The sequence below is a fragment of the Malaclemys terrapin genome, chromosome 2 (assembly GCF_027887155.1).
Source record: "Malaclemys terrapin pileata isolate rMalTer1 chromosome 2, rMalTer1.hap1, whole genome shotgun sequence".
Classification (NCBI taxonomy): domain Eukaryota; kingdom Metazoa; phylum Chordata; order Testudines; family Emydidae; genus Malaclemys; species Malaclemys terrapin.
Window position 1 is genome coordinate 266,026,058 of NC_071506.1, and position 13,704 is coordinate 266,039,761.

General features: G+C 46.0%; 1 protein-coding gene across 1 annotated transcript in view; it reads left to right on the forward strand.

The window, feature by feature from the left end:
- The first annotated feature begins 9,829 nt into the window (after nucleotides 1-9,829).
- The window catches only part of PTPRN2 (protein tyrosine phosphatase receptor type N2), a 970,322-nt gene continuing 966,447 nt past the window's right edge, over nucleotides 9,830-13,704 (forward strand). Inside the window, exon 1 of the mRNA XM_054021089.1 lies at nucleotides 9,830-10,113. Within this exon, the coding sequence (XP_053877064.1) occupies nucleotides 10,005-10,113 (109 nt within the window). The 5' untranslated portion in view covers nucleotides 9,830-10,004. The remainder of the gene's footprint in view (nucleotides 10,114-13,704) is intronic.

Genomic DNA, 13,704 nt, shown 5'->3' on the forward strand with positions numbered 1-13,704 from the left:
TCAAAGAAGTCCTCAACAACATCAACACCAGCAATCTTGACACCGATGGCTTCATCACTGATTAAAGCAGCAGTCGCCCCAGCAGATTAGCAAATCCTTCAGCACTTTCTTTCTAATGTAAACATTTGTGTTATATACCGTGTGGAATAAGAGATTACCCCAGCATCCACGAGACCAAAGAGTGCAAATGCAAAGCAAAACCAAATAGAGCACAAACACAGCTTCAAGCACCTTGTGGATCTATCCCACAAAGAGGACTCTAAAACACCACTCTTCCAGAGATAACCCCCCCAGCCTAGTATGGACCTCAGCCACCAGCACAGATGGCCAAGCCAGCAAGGGTCTGAGTTATACCCCAACAAGGGAACCTGAGACATCCTCCACACTGAAGCAACAGCCTGCACTAGCACTACCAGCACTGGAGCTGCCCCATCCTATGGCCAATACTTCAGCACCTTTGCCAAGCTACTTGCTCTCACCAATGTTGAGTAGAGATCCCTCTCCCATACCTTTTCAATGACCCCAGGGAAGGTGCCAGAGGCCACCAATTCCAGGCTCCACCTCAAGCCAGATGCGAGTGGCACTGGGCCAGCCAACCTCAACCTTTACAATATGCAGCCTTGGTCACACTGGGGACCATCATCACATATGTTGTAGCGTCAGATCCCACCTCCCCTATGTCAAAGAAGAGAACAACCGGCTCCTCAGTGACATCTTTAGCCAGGCCACTTATTCAAGAGTCGGATGTCAAACTTCAGGAGCAGATAACAATGGAGGGACAGCAGCAACCTCAATCTCCACTGAAGGAATCATCACTGTTGTCAGATGAGGCAGTGGACTGGCCCTGGCACTGGCAGTTGATGACTTCAAAGCTTTCTAGGGTCTCCTGTCCCAGAGTGTAGAGACACTGGGCACTGAAACCACTGTCATCCAAGAAAAGTCCCACAAACTCTTTGACATACTGAGCTTTATAATGCTGGCCAGGATCACCCTCCCAATCAATGAGGGCATGTTTGAATTGGCAAGGAATTATGGCACACCTCAGCCACTCTGCCTCCCCACATCTAAATGAGTGGAAAAGAGGTACCAGATGTGTCTAGGGTATCCGATGGTGTCCTTGGTGCAAGAGAAGTACAGGTCCACAAAAAGCGCCCTGAAGGAAAATGGATCTGTACCTCTTTGGCTGCAAAGTATGTTCCTCAGCATTATGAACTACCAGGCCCTGTTCAGAAAATGTAGCTTCCTCATCTGAGAAAAAGTAATTCCCTTACTGTCCAAAATTCCACAGAAGAATAGGTAGGAACTGAAAGAGACAATAAAAGAGGGCCAGACGGTGTCCAGAATAGCATTGCAAGTGGCCATGGATGCATCAGACGTGGTCGCAAGTCAATGAATAGAGCTAACATGAGGAGTTCTTCATGGCTGTTGGCATCACACATTCCAAAGGAGGGGCAAGCCACTACAGAGGACCTGCCCTTTGATGGAGCTCTTTAGCAGTAGAACAGATGAAGTGCTCCATTTGCTGATCCTTAAGGACCTACGCATGGCTCCTTACTGACAGGTATATAAACACCAACCTCAAAGTCAGAGGAAACTACCCCATTCCCAGAGTAGGTGGCAAGAGTACCTGCAAGTTAAAGTTCCCCAATACTTCAGGAGACATTTCTCCTCCTCATCCTCTTCCATCAAACACCTGGCACCATCTCAGAGGCAGCAGGTTTGGTGGGAGTGTCAGGAGTCACATCGTAACCAATCTAAAGTCTGCTACCATTTTCAGGAACCACCTTATCCCTTTCCACTAGACTAGCTCCTCTATCATATCAGACAAATGGGTGTTGAACATCATTGCCCAGGGCTACTCTATTCATTTCCACCTCCTATCTCCCCCCTTTCCCAATCCCTCTTTAGGGACTTTTCACAAGAGATCCTATTACAGAAAGAAGTGGCCTTATTGCTTCATTTGGATAGAAGAGGTATCTCCGGAATAAAGGAGAAGAGGCTTTTACTCTTGATACTTCTGAATTCCAAAGAAAAAAGGTTTTTCATCCTATCCTAGATCTGAGAAGATTGAACAAATACATACGTTGCCTCAAATTCATGATGGTAACTCTTGCCTCCATGAGTCCATCCCTGCTGCTCAAGACTGGTTCATGTCTCTTAGTTTGCAGGATGCATACTTTCAAATAGTCATCATCTGGTCCACCGGGAGTATTTGAGATACACAGTGGGGCCAAATCACTCAGTACAAGGTACTGCCATTTGGACTTTCCACAGCACTTGAGAATCTTTGTGAAATGCCTAGCTGTGGTAGCTGCGCACCTGAGATGATAATGCATCCACATGTACCCTTACCTGGATGATTGGCTCATCAGAAGCAGGTCCCACCAGGTCACAGTGACACGCCTGGAATACACTCTCATCCTCATGGATGATGCCAGCTCAGTGAGAGCAAACCTACCTGAACAGAGATTCCTCTTGTTGCAATTAGTGCTACTTGGGATAAAATCAAATCTGACCATGGTAGTGACTTGCTGGGGTGTTGGGACATATGTCAGCAGGCTTGTATGTGACGCCATTTGCCAAACTTCACCTGTGGCCCCTGCAACTCTAGTTGGTCTAGTCTCTTGCGAGATGCCAGACAGAGAGGATGATCTTAGTGCCATCTTATGTCCTTGCTGAGCTGGTCTGGTGGCTAGAACCCAAGAACTTCTGAGGAGGGGTACCATTTGCTTTCCCCTCCCCAACAAGTACATTCATCTCAAATGTATCAGCCACAGGTTGGGGAGTCCACTTGGGCCACCTACAAATTCAGGTGACCTGGTCTCCAGAATTTGAGAGTTCACATGAAGTTCCTGCAACTCAGAGCCATCAGGCTAGCTTCTATGGCAATACTACCCATCCTACGAATTTCAACAATGCAGATCCTGATGGTCAACACATCCGCAATGCACTACCTAAACAGGCAAGGAGGCACCCACTCATCATCTCTGGAAGCCATCAAACTCTGGACAAGGTGCCACCAAGTCCTTCATTCAGGTCTTTGTACATTCCACACTTGGGCCTCAGCAGGTGTAAAGATATGTTGAGTGGTCTACGTTTTGTCTCAAATGGACAGGAATATAAAATAAATCTCTAGGATAAAATCATCCATCCTTTCTCCCACACAAAAATCTGAAAGCAGTGGCAAAATATATAGATTGCTAAAGCATATAATTTATCTAAGATAAACTACTTGGTAGATCCCTGCAGTTTTTGGATCCATTAACATAACAGATAATTTATACACTACCTGCTCAGAAGACTTGATTAGCTGGAACAAATAAAGTGAAGAAAGCAATTTTGATGCTATTTGTTTAAGGGAGTATTTGTTTATAACGTTAACCACTGTACTTTATAGCTGAAACTGACCTTTTGTACAGACTCTACTTTGTTGTACCTGTATTAACCGACAACTGGATTTGTTCTCAATATTATATTGAAGTACGTGGAACACATAACTCCACCCTACACAAACATATTAACACAGCCACTATGATTCTTGTGTATGTGTGTGTGTGTACAGTTCTGGCATGCTGATTGCCCTCATTTGTAATAAACTCTCTGCAGTCTAGTTTCCTTTTCAAATATTACCTCACTAGTCCAATACATAGTGAAAGAATAACTACCCCTGACACTAGTTCTATTTACATATTCTAGAATATTTGCCTGATCAAACTCTCTCATACCTTTAAATATTTATTCTAATCTCCTTCATATTGTTTGTCCCTTCCATCCAAAAACCTATTTGGTATTATTTGATTGTTAAAATATTTTCCTTTTTCATATTTTTTATCCCTGGATCTGGAAATTTTCTGTTTTGATTTGACTAAACCACCTTTATGTTGTTTTTTCTTCAACTTACTACCCTCCACTCTTGCATCCCTCCAAATTCTAAAAAAAAATGTTTCCACCTTCTTGTACATTCCTCCTCCTCCTAGTTCATTACCTAACAGTACAAAATTAACCAAATCAGTCCTAATGCTGATCCCTGTAATATTCTTTGGTCACTTCACAGTATCTGAAACTTCTTTACTCAAGTTCCTTGCTCAATATCTGAGCTACATTTTTTTTAATCTCTTTAGGCAGCACATACTCTCCTGTGCATTATCCTTACTGGCCTGTAGATTACATTTTCGTATGTTCTGTAGATAGAACATTTGGTATGTCCAGATAAATTACATTTGATGCTTCCACCATCAATACTTTTACTTTAAAAAAATGTTCAGGTTTGTTAGACATGATTCCTCCCTGTGTTATCATAGACAGAGAGGTACTGTAAATCTTTCTTGTGCACACTCAAATCATAGTTAACGTTCTAGCTATTTTATTTTGTCTGATACTTGTTTTCAGTATTTTCTTAAAAATGGATATTTATAAGACACAGTATGTGCACCAATTTACTCTCTGTTTCATAATCAACAGTCTTAGAGTAAGAAATTCCTCAGTGGAAAGAGTATGTAGGTTAACTTTTAGACCCATCAACCTTATCAGGTTTTTTATATGTTGGTTTTGGTTTTCTTTGTTTTTGCCTGGGTGTGTTCACAAAGGTGCAAAGCAGAACTAATGAAGAATACATGGGACTAAGAAATCCTGCAAAAATAAGTATTTGCTGAAAAATATCTGTAGGACTAGAGAATAAGACCTAGTCCTAAGGTAAAATAGGATCTTCTTGGTAATATTTTAGGCTTACCAATTTTGAAAGTGGCTGTTATGGGGTGGACTAGGTCCAGAGGTCCCCTGCTGGAGGCCTCAGGATCCTGCCACACTCATCCCAGGTAAGGAGAAGTGGAGAGGTCCTCCAAGCAGGCAGCCGTGGGTGGGGGGGTATGGCCCGAAGGCAGGGCTGGGACTGGTTTAAAGACTGCAGACACGCCCAACCAGAGGGGACACTCACAAGAAGTGGTTCCAACCCCATTACATTTGGTACCAGAAGTGGGGATCCTTCAGACCGACCTCGGATCACCAAGGGGCATGACCATGGAAGAGGTGATCCTCCTGTTGGTAGCAGGCCATCAGCAGCAGGAGGCAGCTATGCAGCAGGAACAGCAGCAGTGGCCCCAGGCCCTGCTGATGCAAGTAATGGAGAATCTGCAGAGGCAACAGGAGGCCAATTTGTGGCACAGCAACGGTGGCAGGAGATCCACTCCAACCAACAGGAGTGGATACAAAGGTGGTTGGGTCACACCACACCCCAGGACCAGTTGGTGATGGAACTGGTGGTCAGTTCGCTCCAGGCCTAGCGAAGCTCGGACCAGATGAGGACCTTGAGGCCTTTCTCTGGACTTTTGAGTGGGGAGCCAAGGCAGCAGCCTGGAAAGAGTCAATTTGGGCAACCCGTATAGCACCATTCCTGACGAGTAAGGCACAGGTGGCTTACTGGGCACTAAGCAATGAGCAGGCAAGTTCCTACCCTGTGGTGAAGGCAGACATTTTGGATCGACTAGGGCATGACCACAGGTAATGGTCCGGAAGTTACAAGACCTGGCAACACGCTGGCTTTGCCCAGAAACCAGCTAGGTGGACGAGCACCTGGCTCAGGTGGTCCTAAAGCAATTCCTGACGGTCCTACCAGGAGGGGCACAGAGCTGGGTAAGGCGTTTCCAGCTGGTCTCAGTGGGAGAAGCAGGGTAAGGACACCCCGGAAAAGAGTCCAGAAGCAAGACCAGAATACCCCGGATGTGAGGAACCTGCTGAGGAAGTGCCAGCAAGAGTTGGATGAGGCTAACATCGCCAGAGAAAAAGTTATAATCCAGGTGGTCCGGTAGAGAAGGAATTGGCCCGGGTGCAGGTGGAAACCAAGGGGCAGAGGCTTTATAGGCAGCATTGGCCCAGGCCCGGCGGGAGAAGGATCAGCGGGTACAACCGGATACAATAGAGACCCAGACAAAGGCCTGGGCCCAGCAGAGTACAGCAGGGACCCAGACAGAGTTCAGGATGAAGCAGAACATTGTGGGAACTCAGGCTAAAATACCCAGTGTGCTAACTATCACAGAGGCCCAGACAGATCTGCCCCAGCTGGAAGAGGCAAAAGAGAAGGGTGGCGATAAAGAACAGGACCCTAGGATAGGGAAGGGAACAGTGCATGTGGGCTTTATGAGCTCCCTCCTAAGAGAGGATGACATGGTGAAGCGATTGGAGGCAGCAGAAAAGGAAGTGGAGGATCTCAAGTTCAAGAATGAGCAGCTGACTGAAGAGCTCCAGTTCACCGAGGAGCAAAAAGGGTGCTTGCTCCGTACGATATACGGTTATGAAACACAGTTAGAGGCTTGGTGTACAGAGACCCCAAAGCCCAGGAGGTGAAAGTGTAGTAATCACGTCCCCTGTCACCCAAATTCAGCTACCTCTGGAGTGAATGGCAAAAGCCTTTAAATTGCACACACAGGGCAAAGCCTGGCTAGAAGCTCTCCAGACAGTGAGGTCTGGGGAAGGGAGACCTGATTGAAAGAGGCAAGGAGTAATACAGACTCTCAAGGTGAAGAGGCCCAAGAGAAAAGGACACTGCTAGATCAGGGCCATAGGAACTGACTCTGTGGGTGCTCTGGGGCTGGAGGACCCATGAAAAAAAATAGTGGGTGCTCAGCATCCACTGGCAGCCCCGCAGGTTGCACCTCCCCCTTGCCCCCAGTGCCGCCTGCCCACCACTGAACAGCTGATTGTGGTGGGCAGGAGGCAGTGGGAGGAGTGAGGGTTGGTGGAAGGGATGGAGTGGGGGCGAGGCCTGGGGTGGATTGGGGGTCGAGCACCCCCCGGGAACAAAGGAAGTCAGCACCTATGATCAGGGCACAGAGAGACTATAACTAATAGCCCTCCAGGCAGAGAAGTCTGGGAGGGGGAAGACCCTGCTAACATGGGGCAAAATGAGAGAGTACTCGCTACAGAACTACCACCCCAATCCTGTTGGGGAGAGGAGAAGTGTGATGGGGTGGACTAGGCCCTGGGTCCCCCTGCTGGAGGCCTCAGGGTCCTGCCTCACTCATCCCATGTCAGGTGCAATAGAGAGGTCCTCCAAGCAGGCAGCCCTGGGGGTGCCGCCCAAAAGCAGGTGGGACTGGTTTAGACTGCGGACACACCCAAACAGTGGGGGCACTCGCGAGGTGGGTGCCGACCCTGTTACAGTGGCCCTTTCAATAGTTTTGGAATGTCTGTCTCACTTGCCAATTAACTACCTTTATCCTCTCTTTAAGGCCTTACTCCTGCCTTCACTGGCCTTGTGTACTTAAACGATTTCTATTATTTCTCTTTTCTTTGATGAATTGCCTTCTATGTCTCTCAAGTTCATGTTTTTAAATATTAATGTTGTAATCTTTCCAGTCACCTGCACACTATGCATACAAATTTATTGAGTTTCCATGACACTCTACATTGTATTCACTAATAAATGTTTAGTAGCTATGAAGATAGTTCACTGCAAACAATAAGAATTACAATTATCTGAGGGAGAGGGATAGCTCAGTGGTTTGAGCATTGGCCTGCTAAACCCAGGGTTGTGAGTTCAATCCTTGAGGGGGCCACTTAGGGATCTGGGGCAAAATCAGAACTTGGTCCTGCTAGTGAAGGCAGGGGGCTGGACTTGATGACCTTTCAAGGTCCCTTCCAGTTCTAGGAGATGGGATGGGATATATGATCTGCACTAATGTTACAGTTATCTTGTGATATATTAAACAACTTATATCATTATGCCTGCTATTTGCCCCTTCTTAACTCAGTCATTTTTTGCACTTTCCTGTACATTTATATGGCCTTTTTCATTGTTTTCTCTACTGCTGGCTTTAAAGCCAAATGGTTTGCATGACCCATGAGAATAGCTTAATTTATCTTGCAGCACTTCCATCTCTGTTCTCTATATTGCTTTTTTGGTTTTCCCCTCCCAGATCTCCAGTGAAATTAAATATCATGATGTTCTTCACTTTTGTGTGCCTACTACTTTCCAAACTTATGTTTTTCCAAGAAGTCATGAATTGTCCTTTTCTTTGCATCTCCTCCACCACGATTAAGTAAGGAAGCAACCCTATACCACGTCCACAACTATCACTCCTACGTCTTAAGGGAGGGGCTCACAAACTGCTCATAAGAGTAAAACGTAGGAACGCTGGAGATTGCAGTCACTTTAAACTTTAATGTGGAAGAGCAACCCGGAGAGACTACGGGTCCCAGAATGCAATGCTCTGCCTCCATGTATGCTGCAGTTCCACATCTATAAGTGACAGTTAACGCTTTATTCCAACTTTATAAAGTTTGTGAATGAGAGACTATAATGATTCTAGCCCAGTAAAAAGGGGAAGAAGAGATGTCATCAAATATAATGAAAGGTCATTTGCATAAAGGCTGAAGCGAGAAAAAACTTACATAAAGGCCCAGCAACAATATATGAATTAAGTCATTACCTATGTGTGGTATTGGGATCCAGCTGTCTGTATACCCCTGGGCTTGATGGCAAGAGCAATAACAGGACAGCTGTATGAGCTAAGAATGCAAGATTCTTGGGATTTAAACTAGGCACACTAAAGGATCTATGACAATGGTGAGGTGATGAGAAGAGCCTATGAGGGGAAATAAAAGCAGTGTTTTTTTCTGGTGGAGGTTCTTGCGAGATCCCCCTGGCCCCTAGTTAATAGCCAGTCTTTCAGTTAAAGAGAATGTTGGGGTGATAACTAGGTTTCTAATGGAGATATATCCTATCCAAATACTTCTAAATCAGCCCTGCTGGATATGGTTCATCTGTGGGCTCTTCAAATACTTTTGAATGACAAATAACATCTTCACGGAGAAGTTGCAAGTATTTTGGAAAAAAAACTCTTTGAGGTGGACACACAATTGACACCCCTCTACAACGCTTTCCCTCTCACTTAAATTGAGCAGGATGAACTGTATTGATATATTTACTATAAACTTATCCAGTAAATGCAGTTCTTACTGTATTGATATATTTACTATAAACTTATCCAGTAAATGCACTTAATATAACGTTGTTTCCTCCTTCCTTGGGTTATGATGATGTGGAAAACAGATGAATAGATTTTCAAGTCCTTTACTCCCCACCCCCTCCTGTTTTGCTGAGTTTTCCCTGAGATAGGCTGGGGGGCAGGGGGGTAGAGAAGGGGAAGGACAATGTTGGTGGAAACCCTTGTTAAAATATTGGCAGTGCCCACAGGAGGAAGGGGAAATGGGGCAAAAATTTGTTGGGGGGAGAAAAGGGGCTGAGAGATCTAACCTGTCTGGCAGGGACCTACCCATTTCCCTACTTTTGACCCTTTGACCGTACTACCTGTCCTTGTTATTTTTTTCCTTTGTTCCCCATAATTACTTGAGTCCCGGGCCCAGTGGATCCTCCCCATAAGGGAGATTGGAAAGGAGATTAGAAGGAAAAATGTATTTGTGGCAGCAGATCAAAATGTCAAGGGTGTTTGTGGGTGACGGTGGGAAGCTGATATTTTGGGGCGTTTGAGCCTCATTTCACACTGAGGCCCCTTTTTGTTGTTTTAAATACCTGATCTTTCCTGCACCTTGGAGGCACCAACGTTTGCTGATAGGGAACCTCGCTCTGGGGCAGAGACGGTTTAGAAGCATTTGGGGGTGGGCAGAGAGAGTCAGGGAAGCCCACCCTCCCTCAGGCCGGGGAGGGGTGGGGGGGAGCTCCCGCACCCCCAGTCCAGGGTGCGGGCAGGCGAGGCGGGGCGGGAGCCCTGGCCCGTGGGGCTCAATGGGAAGCAGCTGCAGCGCGGAGCTCATTCATGTGCAGGGAGGAGGCGCCTGTGCGCCGGCTCCCCCTCCTGCTGCCTGCCTGGCGTGGAGGCCGGGGAGGGGCCGGCTGGGGCGGGCGGCGCTGGTAGCTGTCCTGGGTGTTGAAGCTGCTGCTGCCGGATCTAGGGAGCCGCCGGGAAGCGAAGCCAGCCCGGACGAGGCAGCATGGACTGAGCGCCGGAGGGAGCGGAGCGGACCGGGCAGCCGCCTGCGATGGGCCAGGCATGATGGGGGCGCTCGGCTCCATGCTCCCGCTGCTGCTGCTGCCGGTCTTCGCCGCCGCCCCGCACAGCCCGCTGCCGCGCGCCGGAGCCGCCGCCGAGGCCAGATTCGGTGAGTGCTGCGGCCGCAGAGGAGGGGCTGGGCTGGGTTATCACAGGTGAGCGGGGCTGCCCGGCGGACAGCCCGCCCCGTGTAACCTGCCTCCTCCCCCGCTGAACGCCTCGTGTGATCCCTTCGGCCCGAGGCGCCCCGCCGAGCGCCCGGTGTCAGCCCCCTGCCGCCCTTAGCCCGCCCCGCCGAGCGCCCGTTGTCCGCCCCCCTGCCGCTCTGCTGGGCGCCTCCTGTGAGCCCCTCGGCACGAGCCCCCAGCCCTCTCCCGTCGAGCGCCTCGTGTGAGACCCCCTAGCCCACCCTGCGAGCCTCCTGTGTGACCTCCCCCAGTTCCTCCCCACTCACCAGGTTGAAAGACACCCCCACCCAACTCGCCCCACTCCCAGTTTCATGAGCCCCCCTCACTGCCGAGCCCACTGCCAGACTCATCATGGTGTGAGATCCCCAGAGACCCACTCAAACCTACCCCACTGAGACCATGGTGTGAGATCTCCCTGCCAAACCGACCCCACTGAGTCCATTGTGTGAGATCCCCAGAGACCCACTCCAAACCGACCCCACTGAGTCCATTGTGTGAGATCCCCAGAGACTCTCCTGCCAAACCTCCCCCACTGAGACCATCGTGTGAAACCTCCCCGCTGAGAGCTTTCAGGTGAAATCCATCTGAACAGAGACTACACCACCAAAAGCATTTGTGAGAGCTCCCCAATGTGCCTACCTGTACTTGTGTCCCTGGGAGCATTCATGTAAGATCCACAGCAGCTAAACTTGCTACAGTGACACCATTCATTTGAGGCTTCCCACAGAGAATCTCAACACCAGTTCCCTAATCTCCTCATCAAATTCAGCCATGGAGATCAACTACATGGGACCCCCTCAAACTAACCTCATCCTGCTGAGACACCCTACCAAACTCACCCTATTGAGACCATTAATGTGAGACACCACCCCACATGCTTCTCCAACTAAATTCATCCCACTAAATCCCCCCTCACACTTAAATCTTCCACGGAAACCGTCCAATCACCAAGCCCCCAAAATTAAAAGTACCCCACTGCCACCCACCCCAAACTAAATGCACCAAGGTCTCCATATATATAATCTCCCCAAATCACAACTCATTCCACTGGACCCCTCATATGCTTTAAACTCACACTGAGATCCCTATACACAGAAATTCCCAAACAACCCCCCTCTGAGATACCCCAAATTAACCCACCCACTGACACACTACTGAACTCCAGGTTAAGCTTAACTCATGGAGAGCCCCAAAACTATTGAACAATATCCCATGAAGACCATCAAAAAGCCTTATCCTGCTGAGACCTTCTCAAACTAAGTCCTCTTACTAAGATTCCATTTAAATAAACCTCCCACAGAGAACTTCCAAGCACTAAACCCTGCATTTGAATTCCCCAAATTCAGCTCCCCCAAATCATGAGACCCCCAACACTAACCCTAATCTACTCAGAGATACTCTTACAACTAACCTCATGCTCTGCAGCTAAACACTACATCATCTTATCCAAACCTCATCGCAACAAGCCTTCTCCTTTCACTGAAACTCATAACTAAATCCCCATCAAAGCTACTCACAATGATATCTATCCAAACAGTCACCCTGACTTACAGCTTCCTACAGTGACTCACCTTGCAAGAAGATGGTGGTGACTTAGAGAGTTTTGCATTTGGCATCATTTTAGTGGCTCCCTGGACTGGTTAGGGGGATCAGAATGTCTATCTAAATTAGCTTCCTCTGAGAAATCCCCCTTTCTATAATAAAACAATTAAATTAAAAACAGAGGAACCCCTCTAAAGCAAACTGTACAGTTTTCCTAATGCTAATATTGTTTGTTAAAAAGGATTAAAAGTGAAGCTAATGGTTTCAGTAGGAGTGTTCAAGCCAGAGAGAATAAGACATTAAGTGCTTGCTGTGAGGGGGGTAGGTGAGACATGTTTTTTAGGGAGAAAGATTTTGGACTGAAGATAGTAGCAGCATCCTCAGTTGCTTCAGTCATGGACCCTGCTCTTCATGGCCTCAACATCTTGTGATATGCCTGTGTCCAAAATATTCCTATATTATCTTAGTATTTTCTTTTATTTTAAGAATGCAGTCATTTAGATTCCGCTTCTTGACACAATTCAGTTTCTGGTTCCCGGTGCCCTGAACATAAATTTAAAATCTTTTTGGGAATCACAAGAAGTTTGAAAGTATGGATCTTTTTGAAAAGGAGGAAAGGCTTTATTGCCTTTCAGAAAAGCCAGGAAAATAAACAGCTCTACCACTGCTGGGCATAGAAACAGTTTTAAAATCTCCCATCCTTTTAGAATTTTATTAATCATGCTATGGAACATCATTTCAGTATCTTGTTAATCGTGAGTTCAAAACTTTATTTTTTTACTAATTTATGAAGGGTTTGTACAATTGTAGGCAACAATTACTGTAATAAAAGCAAATGTAACACTGTACAATATGTCTGAGGTTTTTGGTTGCCGTGGAGGTTATACATTTGCTTTCCTCTGTTTCAACACAATCCCACTTTCTTCACACATAGTAGTGCAAATATATACAGATGCATTATAAAACCTCTATAATAAATGCTGGAGTCCACTTAAAAACAATGTACCTTTAGAAAAAAAATCATATTTAGTTTGTATTTAGTAGGTGATCCAGTAAGTCTCACTATAGACTGACTCATAAATATAAATATACACCCTTGCAGAACCTCACAGGACCTTTTTGTGTGCAAAATTGTTGTATAAGTTATTAATTACAATAAAATGATCATCTTCAAATGATTACATATCTATTTTATAACAAATACATACGTGGTTGTTTCAAGAAGTTGGGTATTGACAAGCTAAAATGCAAGATAAAATATTAGATTTGTAGATCTTCCTTCCTCTACCCCTATATTGCACATACTATTGCAAGTCTGCCCTATAAGAATGTGTTTTTATAAGATACCATTATCAGCAAGAGAACATACTGCCTGCTACTGCTTCTTGACATTTAAAATGCTTCTTTACTGGTAGCATTTTTCACGCAACTAAATGTGAAAACATATGGCAAAAAAACTAGATTTAGCCAAGAAGAGATGGTCTTATCTTTTCCAACAAGGTGTTCAGTTTCTCAGAGAAAAAAAAAAAAAAACAAAACAGCTGAGTACATTGTATCCAGTATATATACTGTGTTCAGAAGACTGATAAAAAATAGAGCTGATAGTTTAATATTCTAAATTAATCCTTATATGTTAAAGGGACACTGCCAACTTGAATTTTTGGTGGTTAACTATTTTAAAAAACAAGAACACAAACAACAGTTTCCGACAGAGCAGCCTACAAACAATATATCCTTATTTTGTTTTCTAAATTCCCTTTTTTTAAAAAAAAAAAAAATTCTGCTCCCCTACTGGTGGCAATATGGATCTTTTCGGCTAGTCCGTTTCTCCCTTACTAAATAACTACACAGGAGAAACAGTGAAATTGGCTGTGCACAACATGTTTTCAAATACATAAATCAAGCAGTTTTACTAATCTTGGGTGTTGCTTATAACTATAGAAGGTACAACATTTTCATACAGGATTGTT